The sequence below is a fragment of the Vipera ursinii genome, assembly GCF_947247035.1.
Source record: "Vipera ursinii genome assembly, chromosome: 9".
Taxonomy (NCBI): domain Eukaryota; kingdom Metazoa; phylum Chordata; class Lepidosauria; order Squamata; family Viperidae; genus Vipera; species Vipera ursinii.
In genome coordinates this window covers 25303006-25329700 of record NC_139523.1, presented here as the reverse complement: position 1 = coordinate 25329700, position 26695 = coordinate 25303006, and the positions used below count along the sequence as shown (strand labels likewise).

Genomic DNA, 26695 nt, shown 5'->3' with positions numbered 1-26695 from the left:
GCTTGGTCTTTTCTCCTTGCCTGGCTGGTAATTTCCCAACATGAAGGACCCTTAGCTTAGAGTTGGGTTCCTCTGTAATCTAACCTGATTTAATCTAATTTAACATGCTCACACAAACACACCTTTCTGGCGGAACCCGTGCCTTTTCTTTCATCTACAGTTAAAGCTCTGCAAATGTCTGGAGAAAAGAGGCCAACCTAGAATGTGGCAGGGGGCTCTGCTAAGAGGAGGACCCTCCCAACTCCTCCATCGCAGGTCACTGCCTGCTTCCCCCTGGGTGAGCCGTGGGCTCTCCGGCCCCGGGGGGGGGCTGTGCAGGGCCACATCCTTCCGGCTCAGCTTGACTGGCCCTCTAGAGCTGCTCTGTGGGGCCTGGCAGACACGTCCCACAGAGAGACGCTTGAGCTGCCCCACGTCTTGGGTCCTCACGCTTGCCCCCCTGAACCCGAGGGGGGCTTTGCTGCTTCAGGCCAAGGCGGGGAGGGCGTTGGCCTGGGAAGGGAAGGATGGCTGGCTTGATGGCTGCATGGGGGAGATGGCCCCTTCCCTGCCTTCGGGGAGATGCTGTTGGCTCTCTGGAGACCCACACTGGGCTCAGTTGATGGAGAGGAAGGCCGGTCCAGTTTCCACCCATTTGGGCTTGTCTTGATTGTCTGTTTGCTTTTCTCTTCTATTTTATTTGCACAGCACCCGGGGTCTCCGTGCAGGAGAGCAGCAGTCTCTAAATATGGCTGACTGATAGTTCGCAAGATAGATTGATCGATCGATCAGTAGATATAAATATAGACAGATAGATGGTGATAGATGATAGACACATAAACAACAAGCAATTTCCCCCCATATGCTCCATATTTCTCCCTTCGTCCCCGACTCACTTCTCTGAGGGAGGGGATCAGATCCTTCACGTCCACCTGGAGCATGTTGCCGATGAAGGGGAGGGTGGGGGGGCCCGGTGGGAGGCCGGCAAACCTCTTCTTGGCTGTGAAGTGGAGGAAGAGGAGGCACGACATGGCCATGGCTAGCAGAATGCCGAAGGGCCCCCCAAAATCCATCGAAGCGATGGCCGAGATCTCCATGGCTGCTGCAAGCGCGGCTGGTGCTCACAAGGCGGTTGCCGGCCCTCTCCTGCCAGCAGGATATATACGGTCAGGACACCGAAGCCCTCGCTTGCGCCAGTCTCTGGGACACCAGAAGTTGGTTCACAGCCCGAGGCTCGACTGACGTCAGCTCGGTGGGGCTGGGCTGAAAGAGGCCAATTCTGCTGGGGATCTGGGAACCTTGTGGTGTAATTCCTTTTAAAGTCCCCCTTTAAAAAAGTTTTTGGTTTTCCAGGAAAGTCTTGGCACCTTCCCTTTCCTCGCTTGTGCTCTCTTGCAGCATCCAAGACAACCATCTGCCCTCTCTGTTGCCTCAGAGCTGGGGAGGCCAAGCCTGAAGATAAGCCACCATCGTGACCCAGATTTCTCAAGCCATATTTGCACATTGCTTTGGAGTTCCAGAGAGATCTGGCAGGGCTGCTCCCTTTGCCAAAGATTAACCCAGCCACAGCATGGATGCGCCATGCTCCTCTTGTTGCGCCAGGCACTGGGTGCAGAGAGCCTTTTCCCTCCTTGCGGCCCTTCCTGCTCCCCAGCAGCCTTTCCCCTCCGGCAAAGACCAGGCTGGGGAAAGGCTCTTTCTCCTGGATCATGGCCACTCGGCCAAAGCTCTGCTATGAGAGTGGACCATCAAGACAGGGCAGCGGGGCTTTGGCTGAGTCCCCAACTCGCCACGACATTCCACTGCTGGCCCTGGGAACTCAGCCCAGCCCCAGCCGGCTACCCTACGTGCCTCTGAACTCCTGCCAGAGGCCCAGAAACACAGGCTGGCCGAGAAAAGCTCGGTCCTCTTCATCAGGGATAAGCAGGTGGCAAGAACCCAGACGGCAACAGGAAGAGTGTGCGTGTGTGTGTGTGTGTGTGTGTGTGTTCTAAAGGTACTTTTCCAAAAGGCAACTGGACTCTCTTGGTTTTCAGTTCTGACCAAAGAACTGAAGAAGGTTCTTGAATGAGAAGCAAAATGTTTTCAACAAAAAAAACAAGGAAGTCCAGTTGCCTTTGGGAAAAAGCACCTTTGGGACAACACTATGACCTGGATGATTGGGCATCTCCCTACGTGTGTATACTCCTCTTTTTCCTGCCCTGGTCAATTCCTTGGTGCTCTTTGAGCTGGGTGGTTTTCTTGCAGACGTTTCATTACCCAAACTAGGTAACCTCCTCAGCGCTCAGCCTGTCATCCCTGAGCTGCAAATATTCTCCTTTATTGCTACTCAGTTCCGGGCAGCCCCAAAGGGATGTCTTCTGTGCTCCCGGGATCCAGAGAAGCCTGGTTCTCCTCTCACCTGGGCTCTGCCTGGCATGGCTGCAGTCCTTCTCTTCTGTGAAAATGGAACTTCTGGCCTTTTTCCAAGGGGGGGGACAAATTGGTGGTTTGTGGGTTATGAGTTGTAGAAATCTAGCAGTTGACATAGCCAGTTGTGTGAACGGGCCAGCACCGTAAGTTGCAATGCAGTTTATTTCTTTGGACTTAGCAAACATTGTGATTGTGGAAATTTTGTTTTGTTAATCATGGTTTAGGGACGTGGTGGCTCGGTGGGTTAGGATGCTGAGCTTGTCAATCAGAAGGTCTGCAGTTTGGTGGGTCGAATCCCGAGTGCCGCGTAACAGAGTGAGCGCCTGTTACTTGTCCCAGCTTCTGCCAACCTAGCAGTTCGAAAGCATGTAAAATTACAAGTAGAAAAATAGGGACCACTACGGTGGGAAGTGTCAGAATCCATTTATATCATATTCATAAATGTATGTTTAAAACGTTGTTCCTGAATCCTGTCATCTCCCGAGGAGGAAGGAACGAATGTGTATTGAGCCTGCCTTAGGCATTTCAAAGGAAAAGAGAAGCCTTTTGAACTGGGGGAACAAAAGGGAGGATTAGGGTAGGTAGCATCTGGCTTGTGTCAAGGAAGAGAGCAATAAACATAAAAGGTTCTAAGTTCCTTTTTCCCACGAGAGGGATGATACGAGGTAAATGATGGGGGGCTGACCAAATGGGGTTAAGGGGGGGTTGAACCAGGAACTCTTTATAAGGTTTTAGTTTGTAGAACAATATTAAGTCCTGTCTTGTATTCCTACAACCAAGCATGTCATAGTAAAGATTCCTTTTGGACTAGATTTGGCTCCAAGAGTTTTGTCTTCCTAAGACGTGGTTTGGGGTGGGTCCTGACAGGAAGGGAACAGCATTCCGTGGCCCTTTGGCACCTCATCATGCCGGCCACATGACCACGGAGACGACCTCGGACAAGCGCTGGCTCTTCGGCTTTGAAACGGAGATGAGCACCGGCCCCTAGAGTCGGAAACGACTAGCACGCCTGTGCGGGGGAACCTTTACCTTTAATCATGGTTTAGGTTTTAACCTGTTATATGAATTCAGCCTTTGGGTTGTAGTTCCCTTTAAAAAAACAACTCTTTATTCATCTTAAAGAGTCGCTCTATTTTTTTTGCTCTTAGCAGAATTTGCCAAGATTGAATTTTAAAAAGCCAGTTTTGTTTTAACAAATGACCACACCTTCTCCTTGCAATTGGGCTAGATGAGGTGATGCCCCCAGTTGGCTTGCCAAAATCCAGGTGGTGAAGCATATCTTGTTAAAGGATAACCAATGTGGGAAGCTGCTTCTCTCTGTGAACTTCTCCCAAGCTTCTGGCTGCTTTGGACAAGTCCACCATAAAAGTCCCCGCAGAACAGAGATGTTATGGTTGAATCTGCAGCCACCAAATGTAGCTCAACGTCGTAGCCGGACAGATGTAAGTATCTCCTTTTGTTTTCCTCTTCCCTGTTTCTCCTGGCCAACTGCTGCGGTTATGGCTGGTGTGTTCTTCTTCAGGTTCCCAGGGTCTCTAACATGGAGCCGGTCCCTCTTTCACCGTTGCTGCTGCTGCTGCTGCTGCTGCTGCTGCTGCTCTGGATCTCCTTCACATCGAATGGGAGGAAGAACAGAGTGAAAGGCCGCCTGCCCCCTGGGCCCACCCCACTCCCCATCCTGGGGAATTTTCTCCAGCTGGACCGAAAGAATCTGGTCCAGTCCCTGATGAAGGTGAGTTGGGCTTCCTTCCTTGAGAGCCAGCAGGCTTCTTCTCGCGGGGCAAACCCACAGCGAGCTTGACGGGCCATGTCGGACCAGGCATCGCGTGCACCTCGGGCATTTTTGCAGTGGGCAGAAATAGACGGACTACCCAGAGCATCCAAGGCCAGGAGGCCTCCTTTGCCCAAGACAGAGAGAGGAGGAGAAGTCAACACAGCAGCCTGGCCTTGTTTGTGCTGCTCCAGCCCTTGGACAGGCTCCTCCTGGCACGGAGATGAGGAAGCTCAGGGATCAGGGAGGTCACGCAGGGTGGGAGGAGGCATTGTGGCCCTAAGGGCAGCTGGCAGCAGTCGCTACACAGACGTGGCCAGAAATATTGATATCCTGGTGCCCACCATTCTTTATTTCATAGTCCACAAAGCAGACACTGTGACTCAATGGCTTAACATGTTGTCATAAAGCGCAAAAGAAATGAAAATGCCACAGACATCATTGTTGGTACCTGTGCCTAATCTTTCTACAGCAGTAGCTGCAATCCGGCACTTTCTTTAGCTCTGAAGAAGACTCTCAACAGGCATCCACCCTGCTGCTCCAGGTGCCTCCGGCTGGGTGGGTTCCTTCTCCCACCTGTGAATTTCGTCTCTTTCCATAGATGTTCTATTGCAGGGGCCTCCATGCTGGCCGGGGAATTCTGGGAGTTAAAATTCACAAGTCTTCAAATTGCCCAGGTTGGACACCTCTGTTTCTATTGAATTCAGAGCACAGCAGGTCACTTAGGTTTTCTTAGATGTATGTTTTGAGGTCATTATCCTGCTGGAAGGAGTATGTGCTTAGGGTGCTGGGCTGGAGGCTGGCAAGCCTGTGTTCGAGACCTGAGTGCTGCTGCATGGCTCCAGCTCCCTTGATGGGGACATGAAAGAGGCCCCCACAGGCAATGGTGATGTCACTGACTAATCTTTTCAACCGGGAAGCGCCTTCAATGATGCCTCCAACACAAACGGGACATGACCTGCAACCGAACTTTCTCACACAGAATTATGTTTTGCTCCAGAAAGTCTGGATCCTCTTCTGATTTCACTGTGTTCTGTACAGTGCCCCGGCAGCAAGGCAAGGCCACCATATTATGGAGCCTCCTCTGGGTTTCAGCATAGGGATGGTGTTCTGTTCTTGAAGAAACATCATTTGTCAACCTGCATATTAGCAACCTCCGGTCTGGCTTTTGGGGATCTATCAGAAGTGGGGTCTTCCTGGGTCTTCTACTACAGAGGCCACTTTCAGGTCGATAGCAGCCGTGGTAGCGCCTGATGTCTATTTTCTTTGCTTATTCATTTTCCACAGTCTTGACCCACCCATCTCTCTTGGAGATATGGTCATCCCTTGATCTTGGAAGTCAGCTGGATTCTGTTTTGAAGTTTTCCTAGGTCCTTTCTCCACCGATCGAGCGATCCTTCAGACCCAGGATCAATTTTTCCTTTTGTGGCCACCTCCAGGGACGCTGGCTACTGTCCCATGGACCTTAAATTAAATCAGCCAGAGGAACATGCAAGTCTTTAGAGCTGGTTTTGTAGTCTTGACCTTCGTCATGCTTGGCTCTTTCTTTCATCCTTTTCCACTCAGACAACTCTCTGCTTTCCTTTCTCCATGTTCTGGTGCTGCCCGTAATGCCTGGGACACGTGAGCAAGCCTCGTCTCTTTTCCTGTAGGTTGAGTGGCCGACGATGAGACCAAACAGCCCCGGAAGCGCCCAGGAAAGGAGACGATCCACTTGAGAGATCACTAAACCCCAATAACTTCTTTCAACTTTTAAGGGCTACCAGTAATTATCAGTGTGCCATTTTCTTGTGTGTTATCTCACAGCAAATAGGGGGAAAGTGAGGAGGCGCCAGTACTTCTGTCCCCATCGCAAGAGACTCAAAGGGCGGGTGGAGATAAGGGGACAGGTAGTAGGGGAAGAAATCCTGTTGACTCATCTCAGAGTAAGAAAGAATTGCAAGAATATCCTGAGCACCGAGGAATCTCCCTGATTTTTATTCTGAATTCCCAACAGTTTGAGAAAAAAGAGATTGAATGAGGGGGGGGAAGAGTCTTGCTAAGTTTTCCCACCTGATCCCTTCAGAGAAGAGATGGAAATGGCCCCCAGGGAGCAGGAGGGGGAGGGGTGGCTCCACCTACCCACCCCGCAAAGACAACCCAGCATGCCCATGTGGGGCCTGGCCTGCAAGCAGAAAGTGGGCTCTGCTGGGGTGAAGGGGCAGCAGCTCAGCAAAAGTCCCTGACCCAAAGGAGCCTTAGGGAGATGTGGGGCCACTGAATTTCTGTAGGCCCCCTTGACTGAACCATGCTGGGAGTGGAGGGGTGTGTGTGTGTGCGTGTGGCATTAAAGACCACAAAGACCCCTTGGGTCAACCACAGCAGAGCCCCCTCCCCTCACTCCTCTGAGGTGAGGCCAGCCACCAGCAGCTCTTTTCATTTTCCATTGGCACCATCAGTCTAGCCGGTTATGCCCCCCCTCCTTCACCGCAGAAACAAGCTGGTGCTTCCGCCTCTCGGAAAAGGTGTCAGGAGAAAATCCAAGGAAAGGGAGACGAGCCAGGAGGAGCCAAGCAGGCCTGTCTAAGGAGCAGCTGCAGCACCTCCACCCCGTCCCCATGCTCCACTTCTTCTGCCACCCCTCCAACCTGGCTCCGTGCCCCACCTCTGTCAACATCAAAGCTCAGCCCAGGGGGCGGCACTGGGTGCCAAGCAGAGTTGGGTATCCTGCCCAGAGGGGAGGGAGAGGCAGGGAGAATAATTCAGAACTGGATGTCTTTGTTGGCTAGAAATGTTTCTTCCACCCGGCTGGTAACTTCCATGCATGACGGTTCCTCTGCAGGATTTTAGGCTGGACATCTGTGAGTGGATCTCAACTTACACCAATCTTACACACGTTTCTGTTAGCCCAAAGCAACTCAAGCACCTTCTTGCCCCAACTATTAATGCAAGAATCCAGGATTTCTATAGAATTGATGCTTTTGTAAAACAAAAACAAATCTGTCTGTATGCATAATCTGAAATTCAGCTTAGACTATTTGCAATTCCAAATGTTCAGCATTTGACTCTGTTTTTGGGGAAAAGTCAAAATCCGAGTTGTTGCTCAGCAGCTGTAGTGCATCCCTTCTGCTGGGGGGGGGGAATGAAAGCTGGCGTCCTGGGGCAGGGTCAAGCAGCCGGTCAGCAGTCAGGGTTGGTGGGACTTTGCAGGCCTTCTATCTCCTTCACAAAGAGCTTTTCTCAGGCTGCTAAAGGCTCCAAATATGGACGGGGTGGGGGCTCCAGAGCACTCCTGGTCTTTCTTGGCAGATGGGCGAGAAACACGGGCCGGTGTTCACCGTCTTTCTGGGACTGCAGCGGGTCGTGGTCTTGTGTGGCTACCAAGCCGTGAAGGAGGCCTTGGTGGACCAGGCAGAGGAGTTCAGTGGGCGAGGGCAGCTGCCCGCCTTCTCCAAGGACTTCAACCACCACGGTGAGGGATGGTCTTGCTACAAGAGGGGGCTCAGCCTGCCTTTCCGGGCTTACATGGCTCTGCGGGGGAGTCCTGAGAGAAACCACCTGACCTCCTGGTCTCTCGGGCAGGGATTGTGTTTGCCAACGGGCAGCGCTGGCAGAAGCTCCGTCGCTTCTCCCTCACCATTCTGAGGGACTTTGGGATGGGCAAGAGGTCCATTGAAGAGAGGATCCAGGAGGAGGCCGAGTGCCTGGTGGAGGAGCTCCAGAAGACAGAAGGTAGCCGTTCATTTGGCAGCAGTAGCCCCTCCCTCCCTCCCTCGGCTGGTTTACCTGAGTCTTACTCGAGTTACAAGAATAGCCGTTCAAAGCAGGCAAAGGGAGTCTTCCCCTCCCAATCCCCTTTGACCAGGAGGTTGCTAGAGTCCCAACAGAGGAAGGACTGGTTTCCTACAGTGGCCAGCGAGATGCCCTGGGATCTGGGAGCAGTCCTTCCCCTAGCAGCTGATCCTGACTGATCCCAGATGTCATCATGGCTGGTAGCCCTTCTCACCTTTCTCCTGCATGAATCTGCCATTCCACTGTAGAGTTGTCCAGATGCCATAGACCTGATGCACCCTGCAATCCCTTCCTCCCACGGTCCAGAGCTGTCAGCTGCTCAACTGGGGTGGGCGCTCCCGGGCGCTAGAGCTGCTATCCCTCCTCTCCACATCATGTCACCATGTTCTCTGCAATTGTCTGTCCTTTCTGGAAGTGAGGATTTTGAGTCCACATTCAATTGCTATTATTATCATGGTTTGTTGCACAGTCAGCCAGATGTTCAGACTGGATATTATTACAGTTGGGCAGGTGGGTGGGAATATAAGAGGAGCGCATGCAGCTCAGGACAGAGTGAGTGGAGGGGATGATAAAGGGCCAGCAACGTTCCCCTCTCTTTTCTCCAGGAACGTCCTTTGACCCCACCTTCCTTCTTAGTCGAGCTGTCTCCAACATCATCTGCTCCATTGTGTTTGGGAATCGGTTTAAATACAACGATGAAAAGTTCCTCACTTTGAACAAGCTGATAACAGAGCGTTTCCGCATTGCAAGCTTAACTGAAGCCACGGTGAGAACAATCAGTCAATCAGAATAGAGCCGGAAGGGACCCTGGAGGTCTTCTAGTCCAACCCCCTGCTCAAGCAGGAGACCCTATGCCATTTCAGACAAGTGGAAAGACCTCGAGTGATGGAGCACCCACAACCTCTGAAGGCAACTTCTGTTCCACTGGTTAACTGTCCTCGCTGTTAGGAAGTTTCTCCTTAGTTCCAGGTTGCTTCTCTCCTTGATGAGTTTCCATCTGCTGCTTCTTGTCCTGCCTTCGGGGGCTTTGGAGAAGAGCTTGACTCCCTCCTCTTTGTGGCAGCCCCTGAGATACTGGAACGCTGCTATCATGTCCCCCCCTTGTCCTCTTTTTCTCTAGCCTGGCCCAGCCCAAATCCTGCAGCCCTTCTTTGTCTGTTTTAGTCTCCAGGCCCTTAATCTTCTTAGTTGCTCTTTTTCCAAAGTCTGAATATCTTTTTTGTAATGTGACCAAAACTGGATGCTGTATTCTTACTAAGATTTTATAAAGCAGGAATATTTTATTAAGCAGAAGTATTTCTTCAGTTTTGCTGCCTTTTCCAACTATAAAGTGATTTGGGCCTTTTTTGGCTTAGAGCCTGGTTATTTTATCTGCAAAAGATTTGAAGGTCCATAATAAAATTTGCTATCCTGGTCGGGGGAGAAAGGAGCTCACTCCACAGTGGGGAGAAGAGGAGAGTTCTCCTACTGTTAGTGGTGGATGTTCCTCCAGGTCCGACCCACGTGGGGTGCGGGAGGGGAAGACCAAGGCTGAGGAACACACCAACTCTGAGTTTGCTTCCAGACCGGCTGGAATTGGCTGCATCTGACCTCCTGTGCGAAGAACTGGAGAATGTTCTTTTCTTGGAGGCTGGTGGATTTAGTCCAACTGAAATCCCGTCTTCCTTTTTTCTCCCTGTGAATTTTCAACAATATTCCCAAAGTGGAACAACATCTTCAAAGATGCACACAGCAGAAGGACATGCTCACAACTGCACTTCATCAGTCTGATTAAGAAGTGGCAGCTGCTTGCACACAACTGTCTAAGCTTGCGTAGTTTTTTTAGTCTGCTTTTCCAGTTAACACATGCATGTATTGTGCAATCTGGCCAGAAAGGTTAGTTTGTTTACCAAGTTAAGCATGGTGTACGCAAAAGCTATGGTCAAGAAAAGCTAATAATATTATTGTTTCATCCCTTGCCCTCTGCCCAATATGGGGTAGCTCTACAACATCTTTCCAGAGATCATGGAGAAGATCCCTGGAGCGCATCACGCGGGCCATAGGTGCTCTCAGCAGATCATCGGCTTCATAAAGGAGAGGATCCAGATGCAGCAGGCCTTGCTCGATCCTTGCGCCCCCCAAAATTATATTGATTGCTTCTTGGCAAAGATGGAGCAGGTAATGCTACTTACTAAGGTTTTTCACTTTTCCCTTCGGTGGTGTGAAGGTGCTTTGCTGCAGTTCAACTGCCAGGCAAAGGAGTGGGTTGTGAGTCTTTGGGGTGCAGCTGTTGTCTTTCTGTTGGCCCCAGAGCTCCCTGGCTTGAAAGAGGAGAGATTCCCCCCCCCCCCGCCGCTTTCTTATAGCCATCAAACACAACTGACACACTCTGTTTGTCAGTTGCCCGTCTGTCAGGTCAGGATCCAGGCAGAGTTTGAGTCAAGATTTAGGCAGAGACAACCCAACACACTTCTGTGGCCACCTTCCAACTCAGAACTTAGCTAAGCAGTGAATTGGTTAGAGCAGGGGTTCCCAACCCCCAGGCTGCTGCCCACTACGGGCCATGGCCCATTCAGAACCGGGCTGTGGAAGTGGCAGGTAAGTGTGCATGTGTGCGTGTATAGCTGCACTTGCGTAAGTAGAGGGTGAGCATGTGTGCAAAGGTCCATTTGTGTGAGTGGCGGGTGCACGTGCCATCCACTTGTGCAAATAGCACTTTGCGCATGTGTGTGGACTCCCGCGGAACCCTCCCGTCTTCCCCCCTTGCCGGTCTGCAAAGTGGGAAAGGTTGGGGGACTCTGGGTTTGAGAAGTAACAAACAAAGTCTGTTTCTGTGGTCGACTCCTGTTCAGCTTGAGAGGATTTGCCCCAGGACTGCAGCCACGGTGGACTTCATGCTGCCTGCCACAGCCCAGTGTGCACTTCCAGTTCCCAAATGCCAAATCGGTCTGATTAGAAGCGGATTACACGGAAAGCTACAACACCAGAGGGGGGGGGGAGAACAAGACTTGAGATGCTCGTTGGGTGCTCTCTGAACACCACGCTTCTCCTTCCATTGACCATCAGGAGACCCTGGTTTGTTCTGCTGGGACTCACGACTGGTCTGCTTTCACAAGTGGATTTGAGCCTCTATGGCAGCATGGCTGGCTCAGGAATTCTGGGAGCTGAAGTCCTCAAGGGCCCTGGTTCCCTACCCCTGCTCTATGGGAGTTGAACTGCTGGACAATGACACTTCAGCTGAGGGTTTCTCAGCCTTGGCAACTTTAAAGCGTGTGGACTTCAACTCTGAGAATTCTAGGAGTTGAGGTTCATATGTACTGGCTGAGGAATTCTAGGAGCTGAATGGAAGTTGAGCCACAGCAGTTGGTCTTCCATTCTTGTTGGTTCAAAACATTTCGCTTAGTCTGAAGAAGCACCCGGGATTAGCAGTCAAATGTGACTCAGCTTCCAGACAACCGTACTTGGATGTCGGAGAACCTTCTTTGCCATCTAGAATTGAAATTCGCACCTCGTGAAATTGCCAAGGCTGAGAAACAGGGATTCCGCGACTGGTGTGTACAGTGTCTTAGGAAGCATTGTTGGAAGAAATATAGAGAGTATTATCTGTAGAATGGTACTGACCTGTATGAACCTCATAAAACAAAGCTTGTAAAATGAGATTATATTATCTGTCTCTCTCTAGCCTGAGAGCTTCGGAGGGAAGGCAGGCACAGCAAGGCCTGGAGATAAGCTTCCGTCCCAGAGGGCCCTGGTTCTCAGCCCAGGAAGTCAACCCTGGGAAGCCACCGGCTACGCGGGGAATCGTCTTGGGGAGGTCTCCTTAGGAAAGACCCCAGGGTCACATCCTGCCTGAAGGATGAAGGGCACTGAGCGGTACCTGAGAAGTTAACACTGGCCAGTCTCGATACTGCAGCTGCCAGACCTGGTTGTGGAACCTTTGCAGGTTTATTCTACCTGCACCAGCAAAATTTAGAAGATTTGCACCTAGCAGGGCCTGAAAACAAATATGATTTTTTTTCTTATCTTCCTTGATCTTTGACAGGAAAAGCACAACCCGGATTCTGAATTCTGTGTGGAGAATTTGGTGATGGCCACTTTCAATCTGTTCTTTGCTGGGACAGAAACCATCAGCACCACCCTGAGATACAGTTTCCTCATCCTGATGAAGTACCCGCAGGTCCAAGGTAAGGGAGGAAGGAGCCCCTGCACCCCAGCACTGGAGGGGGGTGGTGGACTGGCAAGTGGGGGAGGGACCTAGCTCAGCCGGGGGGGGGAGGGCTTCCTTTCTCAGTTGTCTATTTGGCATGATGGGAGCCCCTGGTCTGGGAAGGTGGACAGCCCTCCACATTCGGGGCTCAGCCGATGGCACTTGGTGTCTTTTCCCTGCACAAAAAGAGGGCCCATTCCAGGTTTTCTGTGTGTTTTTTAATATCTAGGACAGAAATGAGAGAATTAACTATGTGAGAAAAATCATTTTAACTGCTCTTCATTCACTGACCTGTTTCTTGACCTGCTGTGCACATGGAGTAAACCACATTCCCATTTTGACCATCCAGCCTCCGTGTCACCTGGACCATAACCGCTATTCTCTCCCAGCTGTGCAGGGGAACCCCCCCCCTACTTTGCTCTGCATGCCCATTTCTTGGCAAGCAGATGGGTCCGTCACTGCTTTGCCTTCAGGGGGATTCACAAGAATCCACTGCAGCCCTGCTCCCCCCCCAAAAAATCTGACTCCTGAGCCTCCTCGGTCATCTTTCCTAGAAAAGCTCCATGAGGAGATTGACCGAGTGATCGGGGCCGGCCGCTCGCCCTCGGCCGAGGACAGGAGGCAGATGCCCTACATGGAGGCGGTGCTGCATGAGATCCAGAGGTTCAGCGACATCCTGCCCATGGCCCTCCCACACGCCGTCACTCGAGACACCCGCTTCAGGGGATACGCCATCCCGAAGGTGAGGCTCTGGGGCAGGGCAGGACTCAGAGCTCAGCACCGGCCGGAGCGTTTGTCCAACGTGCTCACTTCCATTTCGGCCTGAAGTGTTACTGAGCAGAGGGGAAAGAGGAGACCAATTCCTTAGTTTCCATCGAATCTTGTCCAATGGGATGGGCAGCAGAACCAGACTGCTGGGGGCCCTGGCAAAGAAAGGCTTTTGTGGGTCGAGGAGGTGCCCAAGTAGATGTTCTGTAGTGGGCATCTCTGTTTGCCACCACTGAACAAGGTCTCTCAGAGCCTGGATAGTGCCACTGAAATGCCACTCAATCCTGGCTTCTCTGGCAATGCGGGCACCTCATTCTGGGCTTTTCTCCTTGCCTCTGCCTCCCGTTTCCCTTCTGCTCCTCCTGTTTGGATGTTCCTGCCAGGGGACGTATGTCTACCCTCTGCTCAGCACGGTGCACTATGACGCTGATCATCACGCCCGTCCTGAGCAGTTTGACCCCGGGAGATTCCTGGACAGCCACGGCCATTTCAAGAGGGCAGATGCCTTCATGCCTTTCTCAGCAGGTATGTCCTGGGGGTGGGGGCTGAGTGGGGTTCCCCTTCCCTGCCCTTTCCCCTTCCCCTTCCCTCTTTGTGCCACTGGCTCCTGCCCCTTCCCTCTCCACTGGGCCTCCCTTCTCGGAAGGCGGCTCGCTTGGAGAGCACAAGAGGCCGTGCAGGGCCTCGGGGTCCTCAGTTGCCTCTGGCACCCACCAGGCTGAACCTCTTTTGCTCCCTCTCTGCAGGGAAGCGGCTCTGCCTGGGTGAGGGCCTGGCCCGTATGGAGTTGTTCCTCTTCCTCACCACCATCCTGCAGGCCTTCACTCTCATGTCACCGGTGCCCCTGGACGAGGTCAGCATTGTGCCCAATGCGAGTGGTGTCAGCCGTGTGCCCGTGAGATACCAGCTCCTGGTGGTGCCACGCCAAGCTTGATAGTGCTTTACTCACTCAGTTTCCCTTCCGTGTCGCTCTCTTCAAATGCCCAGAGGGTGGGAAGCTACGGTTTCCTTCAACAGTGCAATTGATTGGCAGTGGATTCTTGGTACAAGCACCCAGTGCTGTCAAAGAATCTCCGTTGTTCAGCTGGAGCAGTGGGTCCTCGGTGCTCCATTGAGCTGGGTGCTTTTCTTGCAGTTGGGCAACATCTTCTGCGCCATTCCAACCTAGCCGGGTCATGAGGCCTCTGCAAGGAAACCACCCAGCTCAGGGAGCTGCGAGAAGCCCACAGCTTTTGGCTCCTTGGAGAGCACCACGGCGCAGCAGCTGCCTCCCGCTGCAATCACCCCACAAATCAGGGAGCTGCTGCTCTGGGGAGGAGCACCCGGAGCCCAGGGGCTGAGCTGGCAGCATCGGCCATTTGAGGCTGAGAACGGCACTTTCCAAAGCGCCAGATCAAGTCACTCAGTATGTTTAGATGGGCACCTTCCCCACAGCCCCCAAAGAAACAAACAAACGCTTGGAATAAAACATGCTCGCTTCAGTAATGCCAATTTCTGTTTTTACTTTGCCCCCGTTGGAAGGGAGCCCAGAATGCAACAGCTGGTCCTGAGGATGCCAGCAAGGGAGCAGCCTTCTCCTCTTGGGGGGGGTGGGGGGGCAGGAGGGACTGGTGAGATAAGGGGAAAGGGGGGGGTGGTCTTTGGTCTTCCCAGCCCCCCACCTGAGACTTTGGAAAGGATCTTGGGAGGTTGGCTTTCACCAAGGACATTCCTGGCCTTTAGCAGCTCTGCTCCTCTTGGGTGCCCCCGGGGGATAAAGCCCACCCAGGCAGCCCTGTGACCTTTGCCCACTGCCCCCCTTTAAGGCCCATCAGTTTGCTCTTTGGGGTAATAGCTGCAGAGGGGGAAGCAGAGCTTGGAAGGAGAAGGCTGGATGGGGATGGAAAAGGACCAGTGGCACGTGGGAGGCAGGTCACCTTGGACCTGGCAGAGAGAGGACAGGAGTTCCTTGCATGCCCGCAGACATTTTGGGGAGGGAGGCAGAGGGAGATCCACATCTTGGGCTAGGGAGGGTGGGTGGATGGGCAACACGGGCACTTCTGCGAATGCCCTCTGACTTGCCCCAAGTGGGTATTAGAAGGAAAATCCGGTCCATTCCAAGCCAGACCTGAAAGGAGAGGAGATGGTTGCTTGTAGCAGAAACGAAGTTTATTTCGGAAGACAGAGTACAAGCAAAATACAGACTACAAAACCAGCTGTTTGGAGGTGGCCACCAGTCAATTTCCCCGCAGAGTTTCCGTAAGAGAAAAGCTCTCCCGTTGGTCCCTGAAGGGGCATGAAGAGAGCCCAGCTCTGGGAATTCTTGGGAAGCGCAATAAGCCGGCTGGCCAAGCAGTCAGGCTCTCCGCTGCGCTTGGAGTTTCTGCATTATGAAACAGGGAGCTCTCTGATAGCCCAAGGAGAGATTTCCTGTAGTTGAAGAGGGTGATGCCCTTTGCCATCTTTAGTGCCACTTTGGCATTAAATCCATTTCAGTGCAATTTTTCCCCTTTTGCCTGAAACTGGCTGAAAGGTTGCTTGATGAGGAGTGGGAGGAAGCTGGGGAGGGGGATTGGATTTCCTTCCTACACAGGACCCCCTTCTTTCCAGAGGAAAGGCAGCCACCATCCTCCCCAGGCACAGCTCTCTGCAGGGCTCTTCAGCTGCCCAGTGGCCTGGGCTCCTTTCCACGCAGCGGCATCCAGTTCAGAGAAAAGGGCTGACTGTCAGCCCAAAGAAGACACATCAGTAGCTCAGGAAGGCCATGGCTTGTTCCCTGACCCCTTGCCTCAATTTCCCTCTTCGTAGATGTGCCATTGCACCCACTTTTCAAGGTTCACCAGGAAGCTCAGTAGGTGAGACCACAGGGGAGGGGGCGCTGATTATAACGTTGGGGAGGAGGGCTGGGGGAAAACTGCAGTTTGCTTTTAATTACCTCCTTCAGGGAAGCATGTCAAAAGACCTTCTGGAGGCTCAAATTCTTGGGAGGGTCTCGTGCCGATTAAAGCAAACCAGAAGCCAAGAGGAACCCTTTGATTATTGTGGATGAGCTTCAAAGAGGGCAGTCCAAGCAGATGCTCATTGAAAAGGCATTCCAGTCAGGGCAGAAGAATCTGAAATTCTGCTCAGGAAGGAGGGGGAACGGACAGGCCGGCCCTTGGCATCGTAGGCACCAGCCTCAAGCTCCACCTGCTGGCACAGGAGCCTTCAACTTCGCCTCCGCTTCCATTTTAGCTTGGCAAAGAATGTTTATTCGTATACAGAACAGGTTAACACAGAGAGGAGATTTTACAAAGCAGGAACCCGCCTGAGTTGGCAACTTCAAAGGAGGGAGGCAGGATCGAACTAGATTCCCTGAGAAGGAGGGAGACCAGGGACCAGAGAGGCACAAAGGTTGGGGTACAGGAGCAGGAGCCGCAGTGCGATGCAAGGGAGGGTGTGCCCCTAGGTGCCAGGCTCTCTGGAGATGGAGAGGCGGCTGTGGTGCCCTCAGCAGGAGAGGCACGTCCTTACAGGGCACCTCCTGCAGCCAGAAGGAATTGGCAGGGTGGGAGCAGATGCACAAAGGAATGTCATAAATACTCCAGGGGCCCCTCACTCAGCGGGGGACCACTGAGATCTCATAGATCTGTGGGATAGTGCCGAACCCCACCAACATTGGGGAGAGGTTGATGTCTTCAGGGGGCACAGCTGACTTGAAGAGGAAATGCTGCAGGATGCTGGTGAGGAAGAGGAAGAGCTCAGCACGGGCCAGGTGTTCCCCGAAGCAGTAGCGCTTTCCTGCAAAAGACCGGAGCAGAGAGGCCAGTGGGCAGGAGGACCCCCTGGCTGCCTCATTAATGGGGCCTGAGAGGGCCTGTCCTTTGGGGATGTAATGGAGGACTTGGGGTGCCTTCTGTGGCCTCAGCATCTCTTCCAAATTTGTGCTTTGTGGGTTTAAGTCACAACTGTGTCCCAGTGGAACGAGCCCGGATGGAGTTTCTGGACCATCCCTCTGCATACCAGGGAGGGGCAGGGAGGAAACAGGGGTGACCTTTGGGTGGGGGAGTTCTATGAGAGGGTTGTCAGAAGTGACTTTCTGTCATGAGAATTGGGGAGGGGGCTCACCAATGCAGAAGGGTATGAAAGCCTCCTTCTTCTTGAACTGCCCCTTCTCATCCAGGAAGTGTTGGGGGTCAAACTCCTCAGGTCTTGCAAAATGTTTGGGGTCTCTCATCGCTGTTCCCAACATGGGGAAAATCTCTGTCCCCTGAGGGCAGGAAATAAAGGAAGCATCAATTACTCTGGCTGAGGATGATGGAAGGCATGATCCAACTCGTGTGGAAGACACCTACCATTGATGAAAATCTTGGAGTTGTAGCTGAATGTTGGGAGCAGAGATATCCCCCCCCTTAATACCTTCGGAATTGTGTATCCTCTTAACTGGACATCTTGGGTGACACGCCGTGGCAGGGCCAGGGGGAGAATGTCCCCAAATCTCTGTATCTCATGAATCACAGCTTCGGTGTAGGGCATCTGCAGCCGGTCCTCCATGCTGGGAGTCCTATTGACACCAATGACGCGGTCAATCTCCTCATGGATCTTCTCTGGGGAGAGATCAAAAAGAGGGTGACTAGGAGTCAGAGGAGGTCCACTTCTGCCCTTCCAGTTGTGTTCTGGGAACATCACCAGCTTCCTGAGGATCCTGGAAGACCACCCAGCATGAAGGAGACCACATGACGGGTCTGAATTTGACAAGATTGGTTCTTAGGAAAAACTAGTGGTAGGAAGCGATACCACACCTGGAATACTGCAGCCAGTTTTGGTCACCATATCACAAAAAAGACTTTGAGAGTTTGGAAAAAGTTCAGAGAAGAGCAACTAAGATGATCAAAGGTCTGGAGACTAAAACATAGGAAGAACGGCTGCACCAGAGGGCAGGACAAGAAACAATGTTTGGAAACTGATGAAAGAGAGAAGCAACCTGGAATTAAGGAGGGACTTCCTGACAGTGAGGACAATCAACTAGTGGAACAGCTTGCCACCAGAAGTTGCATGTGTTCCATCATTGGAGATTTTTAAGAAGAGGCTGGACAGTCGCCTGTCTGAGATGGTATAGGTTCTCCTGCTTGGGCAGGGGGCTGGACTTGAAGACCTCCAAGGTCCCTTCCAGCTCTGTTCCATTCTATATAGTGAAGCGCCCAACAAGGAGTGTGTTATGGAGAGATGAAAAGAGAGGAAGAGATGTGAGTTGAGAGTGGACAACTATCTGGGGGGACTTCTTGATATGATATCAATCCCAAATACCCCTGGAGTTGTGAGGGACAACAGGAGAGGAGGAGCTTCTTCTCCTGAAGAAAAGGTGATAGAACGTCACTGAGTCCTTCGGGAAAAGGGCGGTATATAAATTGAATTAAATAAATAAATAAATAAAAATTCCTCAACTGCTACTTGGGAGAAGAAGGACTTGGAGGTCTCAACTGCTCCTGTTCCAACCACTGCCCTGTTCTCTGGCCGGTGGTTTTTACTCCTCTGCTGCCATGGAAATTACCTTCCACCTCTGGGTACTTCAGCAGGATCAGGAACCCATAACGCAAGGTGGTGCTGACCGTTTCGGTGCCACCAAAGAAGATGTTAAGCGTGGTTGCGACCAGTTCCTCCATGGAGAAGAAAGAGTCAGGGTTTTTTTGTTCCTTGGTGAGAGTAAAGGAAACTTTTATTTATCAACTATCTCTCTGTTTCAGCCTATTCCCCACCAGGATTACAACTTTCCCCCATCCCTCAGCCAGCACAGCCATCATCGTGACCGAAAGTCTGTTTTTTGGGATTAAGAGTCCAAATCGATTAGCCCAGTTCTTCCATCTACTTCTGAATTGTCTCAGCTACACTTAGGGAAAGAAGTAGAGCTTCAGGTATTTCCTAATTTGCTGATGTCAGAGCTTCTCTAGAAGTCTGGACACCCTGAACATTGATGAGGTTGACTTAGCTGTCCACACTGTTTTTTTGTTGATTTGAACTGTGGACCACACCTTGGCTACACACTTGTCTGCTTGTTTGGGCTCTTGTAGAGCACGTATCTGGGGCAGTTGCTTTCAAAAGAGCCTCGGAAGGAGAATCTCCTGAAGGTTTGTACGTTGCTCCATTCGAGTTGCCAATAAAGGAGAATATTTGTAGCTCAGGGGTGAAATGAAGAGACCTTGGTGCTCTCTGAGCTTGGTTGTTTTCTTGCAGACATTTCATTATATAAACTAGGTAACATCATCAGTGCACTGATGTAATCTAGTTTGAGTAATGAAATGTCTGCAAGAAAACAACCAAGCTCAGAGAGCACCAAGGACTCCTCATCTGAGTTGGTCTGAGTGTATTTCTCTGTGTGTGAATCATCCCATCAAGCCAGCCAAGGTGTCCCCCCCTTCTACCTGCAGCATTTTCACCAGGAAGCAGTCAATGAAATCCCGTGGAGAGTTGGGGTCCAGGGTCTCCTGGTGGGCTTTTGCCTTCTTGGCCACAAATTCCTTCAGTTCCGAAAACCTCTTCAAAATCTTTTGCTGTGAGCCAGGGAGGCGTTGCATGATTCCAAAGAAGATGTCCAAGAGCTGCCAGTTGGAGAAGGGAGGAAGGAGGCTTTTACCGGTAGAAGAAGTCCCTGGCAAGTGGAGCTGTGGTGGGATGGGGGTGGGCAATGCCTGGGAGGGGGAGGTGAAGGATCCCAGGAGATCTGTGGGCCCCTCACCCTTCCTTTTTCTCCCAGGTGAGTTGCTCCTTCAGGTCTGCAGAAGAAGGTCCTCCTTCCCCCTCATGGGAGGAGAGACCCAACCGCTGCCCCACACCTTCTTCACCGGGAGGGGAGAAGATGTCCCTTTAGGTACATTTCAAGCAGCCAAAGTCTGGGGGTGACCTGGAATTCTATCTCATCTTCCAAAAGTGGGCACTGCCCCCCTGTCATGAATCTGTTGAGGACACCCAAGATAGGCAGATAAACAGAGAACTTCATTGCTTCTTGTCAAGGACAGGAGAGTTTTCGCCCCCAGTGCCTTGAGATTCGGAGCCCCAGATGAAAGCTGATGCTTTCCCCAAGGAGAAGTAGCGGAGCTGAGGGAGTACCTGTCCCTGGGCTGAGGAGCTGAAGCGAAAGACTTCTGTCACTGCGGTCAGCAAGGAGAGGAACTCCTGGTCTTCGTAGTCAAAGCGGTTGCCAAAGGCGATGGAACTGATGACGTTGGACACGGAGCGGCTCAGGAAGTAGGTGGGGTCAAAGGGGGCTCCTGGGGGAAGAGAGGCCCTTCTCGAGGCTTGTGGAGGGGCTGTGGGGTCTCCACCCTGCTCAAACTCTCCTGGCCTCCCCTCTGCCTCGTGGGGAGCAGGAAGGCAGGGGGCACCCTTTGGAAGTCTTTCAGCCTTCCCGCAGAGCTCACGCTGGATGGCTTAAGCCAACTTCCCCTTTTGGATCTTTGGACAGCCAGGCAAGTGCCATTTTCTCCAGCCCCCTATGAATTGCCCCTAGCCCCACCGGGGGGCTCCAGAAATCCACCTGCCTTTTGTGCCCCTCAGGGCTTCCAGCAGGAAGTGGGCTTCCTCCAGGATCCGCTCTTCGATGGATCTCTTTCCCACCCCAAAATTGCGCAGGGTTGTGATGGAGAACCGTCGCAGATGTATGGGTTTTTTACCATTGCTGAAGGCAACTCCTGCAGACCAAAAGAGAGGGGGGTGGAAAGGGGTGTTGGGACCCAAGAGGTCAACCCTGAAGTGAGAGGGATGGAGGGACCTAGTGGGTTGCCTGGTCCAACATTCCTGCTCAGTGCAAGGGACATCAAATACAGCTTCCCCCATTGATGGCTGTCTCAGCGGAAACTCATCATCAAGTTGCTGGGGCCGCAGAAAGTGGAACACACCATGGCCCTGGAAGATCCAGTCAAAACTGGCCTGCTGGCCCCGGTCCCGAAACTCGTTCCCCTGGTCCACCAGGGCCTCCTTTATGACCTCAAAGCCGCAGAGCACCACGATGCGACGGGGGCCCAGCTGGATCGTGAAGACTTTCCCAAACTTTTCGCTCAGCTGCCAGAGAAACCAGACAAGAGAAGCGGGGAGAATTGGATGGCAGAACTCAGTTGGCCTCATGAGTATCTTCCCCCAGTTGACCAGCTGTGACCCTGGGCAGGAGCTGCTGGGCTGAAAGGATCTCACTGGGGAACTCCATGTGGTGCGTCTCTTGCTGGAGGTTAGGCAGGGGTTAAACCTCCGAGATCCTCGGATGCCCTATTCTGTGGTGAGGTTATCATTCTTGGCTTAAGGTCCTCTCTGCTGCAGGAACCTTTCTACACCGCCCCCATCTCCCCAAACATTGCCCCACAGGTGCTTCCAATTACCTACCTGGCTGATTGCTGAAAAGGAATCCAACAGGAAAGGAAACACAGGTAGAGCAACCGTTAAAATTGAGATTTAATGTATACATGGGTTGCTCTACCTATGATACAGCCTCTCTCTCCCTGTTTAAGTATTGAAAAATCAGGAGGCGTCTGGGGGCCCCTTTTCTGAATAAGAGGCTTGTGGGAGGAAGTGCGTGCTGCCCCAGAATCCAAAGGAGACGCAGAGTGCCGTTTCCCACTAGCCCATTTGGTGAAAAAGCACATTTGATGGGAGGCAGCTGGGGAAAGCTTCCTAGCCCCTTCTCCAGACCGGTGTGGGGGAAAGCCACTCCGAGGCTCCTCCTGCTCTTTGGCTCCTCTAGACTAACACGGCTCTCCTTCCAGAGCCTCCAAGAAAGGACTACGGTTCTTTGGCCAGCCATGACTCCTGGCGATTGTGCGCTCAGGTCTCTGCCCTCTTCTCAGCAATAGTTTTGGACGGACCAGCACCCACCAGCTGCACCCAACAGGCTTCTTGAAGAGGCGCTTAAGTACCCCGAGCAAGACATGGAGGGGGACCTGGGTGAAGGGAGAGGAGACATTCCCCTGCCCTCTTCCCTCCGGGCTCCTCTCCACTTTGGAAGAGGTCACAGCAGGCCTCTGGCTGTCCAGAAGAAGCAGGTGCACTAGCAGAGAAGAGAATGGCAGGAGCTGGGCTGCTCTCCCGGGGGAATACCTGCCTGCCGGGCAACTAGGAGGCAACAAGGGCTTGATGGCCCCTGATCCACCACCCAAGCAATCCGATTCCTCTTCTTCCGTCCTAGATCCTCTGAAGAGGGGGACAGGGAGAGTCCCACTCAAGCTTTGGGCTCCTGGGCTCCCCCAGCCGGCTGGCCTTCCATGCTGGGGAGTCCAAAGCCAGCAAGGGCCACTTGAGCTGGTCGTGGGGAAGGCAGGAAGGAGCAGGAGGAAGGATGGGGGAGGAGCGTACCTTGATGAGTGAATTGGGCAGGTTGTTTCGGTCTATCCAGAGCAGGTTCCCAATCAGGGGGAGGGGCGTGGGTCCAGGGGGCATCTTGCCCCTTCGGCGCATTTGCTGCCAAGAGGAGAGGAGCAGGAGGCCGGCCAGGGAGATGGCCAGGAAGAGGGTCACTGCTCCCAGGAGATCCATGGGGACGGGCAGCTCCAGCACTCGCCAGGTGCTGCTGTGGAGAGAGTGTCAGCCTGGCTCTCCAGGGACCTAATATAGGATCCGGAAAGAAACGCAACGCCCACCTCATCATCCAGGTTGTGAAACAGGCCAGGTCACTTCCAAGCTAGGCAACATGCCTATTGCACATTTCTGCCAGTTCAGATATTCTCCTATCAGATGCTGCTCAGGGGCCAAAGAAGGGGGGCTTTGGTTCAACAATAGTTTTGTGATTTAATTATCTCACTTTTTTTTTCTAAGGGCAGGACTGCACAAACATCAGCAATCAAAGACCCACTATAGTGACCTCCATCACATAGTTATTGCACAAATGATGCAATTTAATTTTTTTGGGGGGTGGGGGAGAAAGGCAACCTATGAAGTGGCATTTGCTTCACCCATCCTGGGCAGAAACCAAATGCATGAATGGAGGCTTCAGCCAAGGGGTTCAGTTGAGCAAGGGGCTGCAGAGGAACCATTAATATGCAGAGTAAGCAGTATTCATTGATTGGATAATTGAAATTGGGGTCAACTCCAAAGTGCTTTTAAAGAGGGTTCCCTCCAGAGGTTGTGGCTGCTCCATCACTGGAAGCTTGTAAGAAGAGATTAGAGAGCCATTTGTCAGAAATAGTACAGGGTTTCCTGCCTGAGCAGGGGCTTGGACTAGCTGACCCTCAAAGTCCCTTTCAACTCCGTGATCCTGTTAATCTCTTATTCTGAGAACTGGCAGCCCAGAGGTCCAGGGGAGAATGGCCAATTGGCCTCCGCAGGGGAGGGGGGTGCTGGGCACTGTGGCCAATGGCAATTAGGTCTGTCACTCACTCAGGGGAAGGAGAGGCTGGAGGCCACCTGCTTGAAAAGGGGATGGAAAGGAGTCGGGGGATGCACGGGCAATAGACGGCAGTGCCCATGCCCCCCTCTGCCCCCCCCTGCCCTCCATAGGCAACGAGTGCAGGTGATGAGACAAGCAGAAAATGTGCCTCTTTACAAACCTCTTGAGATCTCCTCAAGCACACGGCTGCACCTGTGCAATTCTCCCGGGGGGAATTGGCTGATCCAAAGTTTCTGCAATTCCTGCCCTCCCCCGACTGCTGGACCGGCCAAAGGCCTGAGCAGGTGGCTCTTTGCGCCCGCTGCAGCAAGATGTCAACACTGAAACTTCATTTTCAGTTGCCACAGTTGAATGGGGAGGGGTGGGAGATGTGTGCTTTTAACGTTAGACAAAACAATAAATTGTCCTGTGGGAACCAAGGTCATTGCTGCTGGGTTTTGGGCGGGCTGAGTTTTCCGTTACAAAGCCCGCCAAAGTAGTTTATTGGGAAATGTGATTAATGACATATTACTAGGGTGGGAAGTTCAACTTTGTAACTTTGTAACCTTTGGGAGGGAACTTCAGTCTTGGTTTTACTTTTGATCCTGCCAATATTATGTAGCCAATAAATATGTTCTTTAAGGAAACCTCTCACCTAGAGTTGCTTTTACTGGTCTCATCTATCGGAACCACGACACAAGGGTTACCTCTCACAGACCGCAGTGCTGCTGCTGACAGGGCCTGGAGACATGTTAGGATGCCCCCCACTGCCCTGCCTGGGACAAGGAGAGAGAGGACACAAAAGGAGACTTGCTTTCTCTAGGTGGGCTGGACAGGTGAGGAAGCCAGAGAGTTTCGGCAGGATAGCCGCTTCTCTTTCCCCCAATGGCCCTCCTCCTTCGGGGCTCAGCTGACCTTGGACCAGGTGGCAGGAGGTTGGGTGGCCATCCCTGGCACAGCAGCTTCTTTGGCCACCTGAGACCCTGCAGTCTCTTCCGTGTCTGGTGAAAAAGCTTGATGGCCCCTGATCCACCACCCAAGCAATCCGATTCTTCTTCTTCCATCCTAGGTCCTCTGAAGAGGGGGACAAGGGGAGTCCCACTCAAGCTTTGGGCTCCTGGGCTCCCCCAGCCGGCTGGCCTTCCATGCTGGGGAGTCCAAAGCCAACAAGGGCCACTTGAGCTGGTCGTGGGGAAGGCAGGAAGGAGCAGGAGAAAGGGTGGGGGGAGGGGCTTACCTTGATGAGTGAATTGGGCAGGTTGTTTTGGTCTATCCAGAGCAGGTTCCCAATCAGGGGGAGGGGCGTGGGTCCAGGGGGCATCGGCGCATTTGCTGCCAAGAGGAGAGGAGCAGGAGGCCGGCCAGGGAGATGGCCAGGAAGAGGGTCGCTGCTCCCAGGAGATCCATGGGGACGGGCAGCTCCAGCACTCGCCAGGTGCTGCTGTGGAGAGAGTGTCAGCCTGGCCCTCCAGGGACCTAATATAGGATCCGGAAAGAAACGCGACGCCCACCTCATCATACAGATTGAGCCAGGTCCCTTCCAAGCCAGGCAGGAGAGTAGCACCTGCCTAGAGCGCATTTCTGCCAATTCATATATATTCAAATTGTCGGCGGAGGCTGCTCCGGAGCCAAACTGGGGGGGTGTCGCTTCAAAACATAACTCAAGCAATAGCTTTGTTCTTTAATTACAGGTTTAATTAAAGCTTGCAGGAACATCAACAGTCACGTGCATCGAAGACCACCCTAGTGATCTCCTGTGCATCACAAAGTTATTGTGCAGTTGATGCAACTTAAAGATGTTTTGGGCTGTGTGTGGAGAAAGGGAAGCTTTCTTCTGAGCACAGGGGTTGCTTCATCCAGGGCAGAAACCAGGAGACCGATGCCAGGTTGGATGGGCTGAGGGACTGCAGGGGGACCGTGAATATGCCGGCCAAGGAACGTTCATAGACTGAACTTTGGGTCAACTCCAAAGTGCTTTTGCAGATGCAGCAGAGGACCTGCAGCCTAGAGATGCAGCTGGGAATGGCCATTGGCCTCTGCAGGGAGGGAGTCACTAGGAGCCGTGGCAGATGGGAGCCAGGCTGTTGCTCTCCCAGGGGGAAGGAGAGATGGAAAGGAGCCAGAAGATTGCTCGGTTTGAGTCCAGGCGTGGAGCAGGTCCACTGAAGATACCCGAGGAATGGACTTGCCAGATTATCTGGGAATGGTTTGACCCCATTGATCCTGAGGAAGTGGACAGGATCCTTTGGGCTGTTAAGGCAGCTTATTAGAACCTCGTCCCTCCAGGACGCTGACCTGCAGGTGGGTCCAAGCAGCAAGCAATGCATCAATGCAAGAGGGGGTGTTTCTGGCAGCATTCAAGGAGGCCTTGGTGCCCCCCTCCTCAAGAAACCATCATTGGTTCTCTGTCCCCTCTCTAAGGAAGGTGTGGGAACAAGCGATTGCCTTGCAGCTCCAGAGGGTCCCGGATGAAACGGATTGTCAGTCAGGATTCAGGCTGGGTTATGGAATGGAAACAGCACGAGAGAAAAGCCTTTTTCACTGTGGCCCCCTCCCTGCAGAAGACTTTGCACCAGAGGCGAGAACTGCCCCTCCCTTCTGCCCTTCTGGAAGGGGATCCAAGCTGCCAGCTTGGCCCGGGGCCCCGATGGGGAGGCTCACCGCTGGAAGTGTCCCATGGGGTGAAAAGAGCCGATCCCTCCTGGTTGCGGTTTTTGTGTAGTTCTTTATAATATTTTAACTCTGTGTGGTTTAAATCTTTTAATTACTTGTTTTAGCACTTGTGAGCTTCCCAGAAACACCTCGTAGGGGAGATGGATGGTACAATAATTTAATTAATAAATAAAAATAGATGAATAAATGCCCTCTCACCCCTCTCCACAAGCGATGTGTGCAGCTGATGAGCCAAGGGGAAATTGCCACCCTCTCTGGAAACCCCTCCAGAGCTCCCCGAGCACATGGCTGCTCCTGGGCGAGTGTCCCAGCCGGGAATTGGCTGGAGTTGATCCAAAATGCCCTCCCCTGATCGCTGGACTGGCCAAAGGTCTGAGCAAGCAGTTTTTGCACCCACTGCAGGAAGGGTTATTTTTCACACACCTCACTACTGCTGCTGACTGTTAGATGTTTTGTGCCAGCCATTGGCAGTTCCCCAAAAGGGTCATCAGATGGAGGCAAAGAGGCTTCTTTGCTTCCACTGATGAGCCAAGGGTCTCGGACCCGACAGCCCCATTGGTGAGAGAGTTTTATGGTCAGGGAGGGACCAAGACCCCCCATAAATACCTCTGCATGACGGGCTGCTCTTTGTTCTAGTTCTATCCCTTCTTCTACCTCTACTCCTAGCTCCTAGTCCTCCTGTTTTAGTTAGTTATGTAATGCTAGCTTGTTTTATTTTATTTCTCTCTCACATGCAGGCATGAATGCTTTCATGCCAAGTATTTCTTTCTCTTTGATCTATCATGAATAAAGCTAATATGATTGCATCTCTGCTTGATGCCCTTGCTTGGAA

At 52.5% G+C, this 26695-nt stretch overlaps 1 protein-coding gene across 1 annotated transcript in view; it reads right to left on the bottom strand.

The window, feature by feature from the left end:
• LOC310644360 (uncharacterized protein) overlaps nucleotides 1–26695 on the bottom strand; it is a gene marked incomplete at both ends in the record, with an annotated part of 56302 nt that overhangs the window by 5457 nt on the left and 24150 nt on the right. The window contains 20 exons of the mRNA XM_083369251.1: nucleotides 876–1081; nucleotides 3954–4374; nucleotides 6745–6868; nucleotides 7705–7845; nucleotides 12754–12869; nucleotides 13602–13797; nucleotides 15456–15589; nucleotides 16270–16389; nucleotides 16519–16646; nucleotides 16974–17115; nucleotides 17265–17452; nucleotides 18397–18538; nucleotides 19265–19441; nucleotides 19950–20110; nucleotides 20381–20530; nucleotides 20738–20900; nucleotides 22182–22395; nucleotides 23898–23966; nucleotides 24106–24338; nucleotides 24428–24522. Coding sequence (XP_083225377.1) covers nucleotides 876–1081; nucleotides 3954–4374; nucleotides 6745–6868; nucleotides 7705–7845; nucleotides 12754–12869; nucleotides 13602–13797; nucleotides 15456–15589; nucleotides 16270–16389; nucleotides 16519–16646; nucleotides 16974–17115; nucleotides 17265–17452; nucleotides 18397–18538; nucleotides 19265–19441; nucleotides 19950–20110; nucleotides 20381–20530; nucleotides 20738–20900; nucleotides 22182–22395; nucleotides 23898–23966; nucleotides 24106–24338; nucleotides 24428–24522 — 3320 coding nt within the window. The remainder of the gene's footprint in view (nucleotides 1–875; nucleotides 1082–3953; nucleotides 4375–6744; nucleotides 6869–7704; nucleotides 7846–12753; nucleotides 12870–13601; nucleotides 13798–15455; nucleotides 15590–16269; nucleotides 16390–16518; nucleotides 16647–16973; nucleotides 17116–17264; nucleotides 17453–18396; nucleotides 18539–19264; nucleotides 19442–19949; nucleotides 20111–20380; nucleotides 20531–20737; nucleotides 20901–22181; nucleotides 22396–23897; nucleotides 23967–24105; nucleotides 24339–24427; nucleotides 24523–26695) is intronic.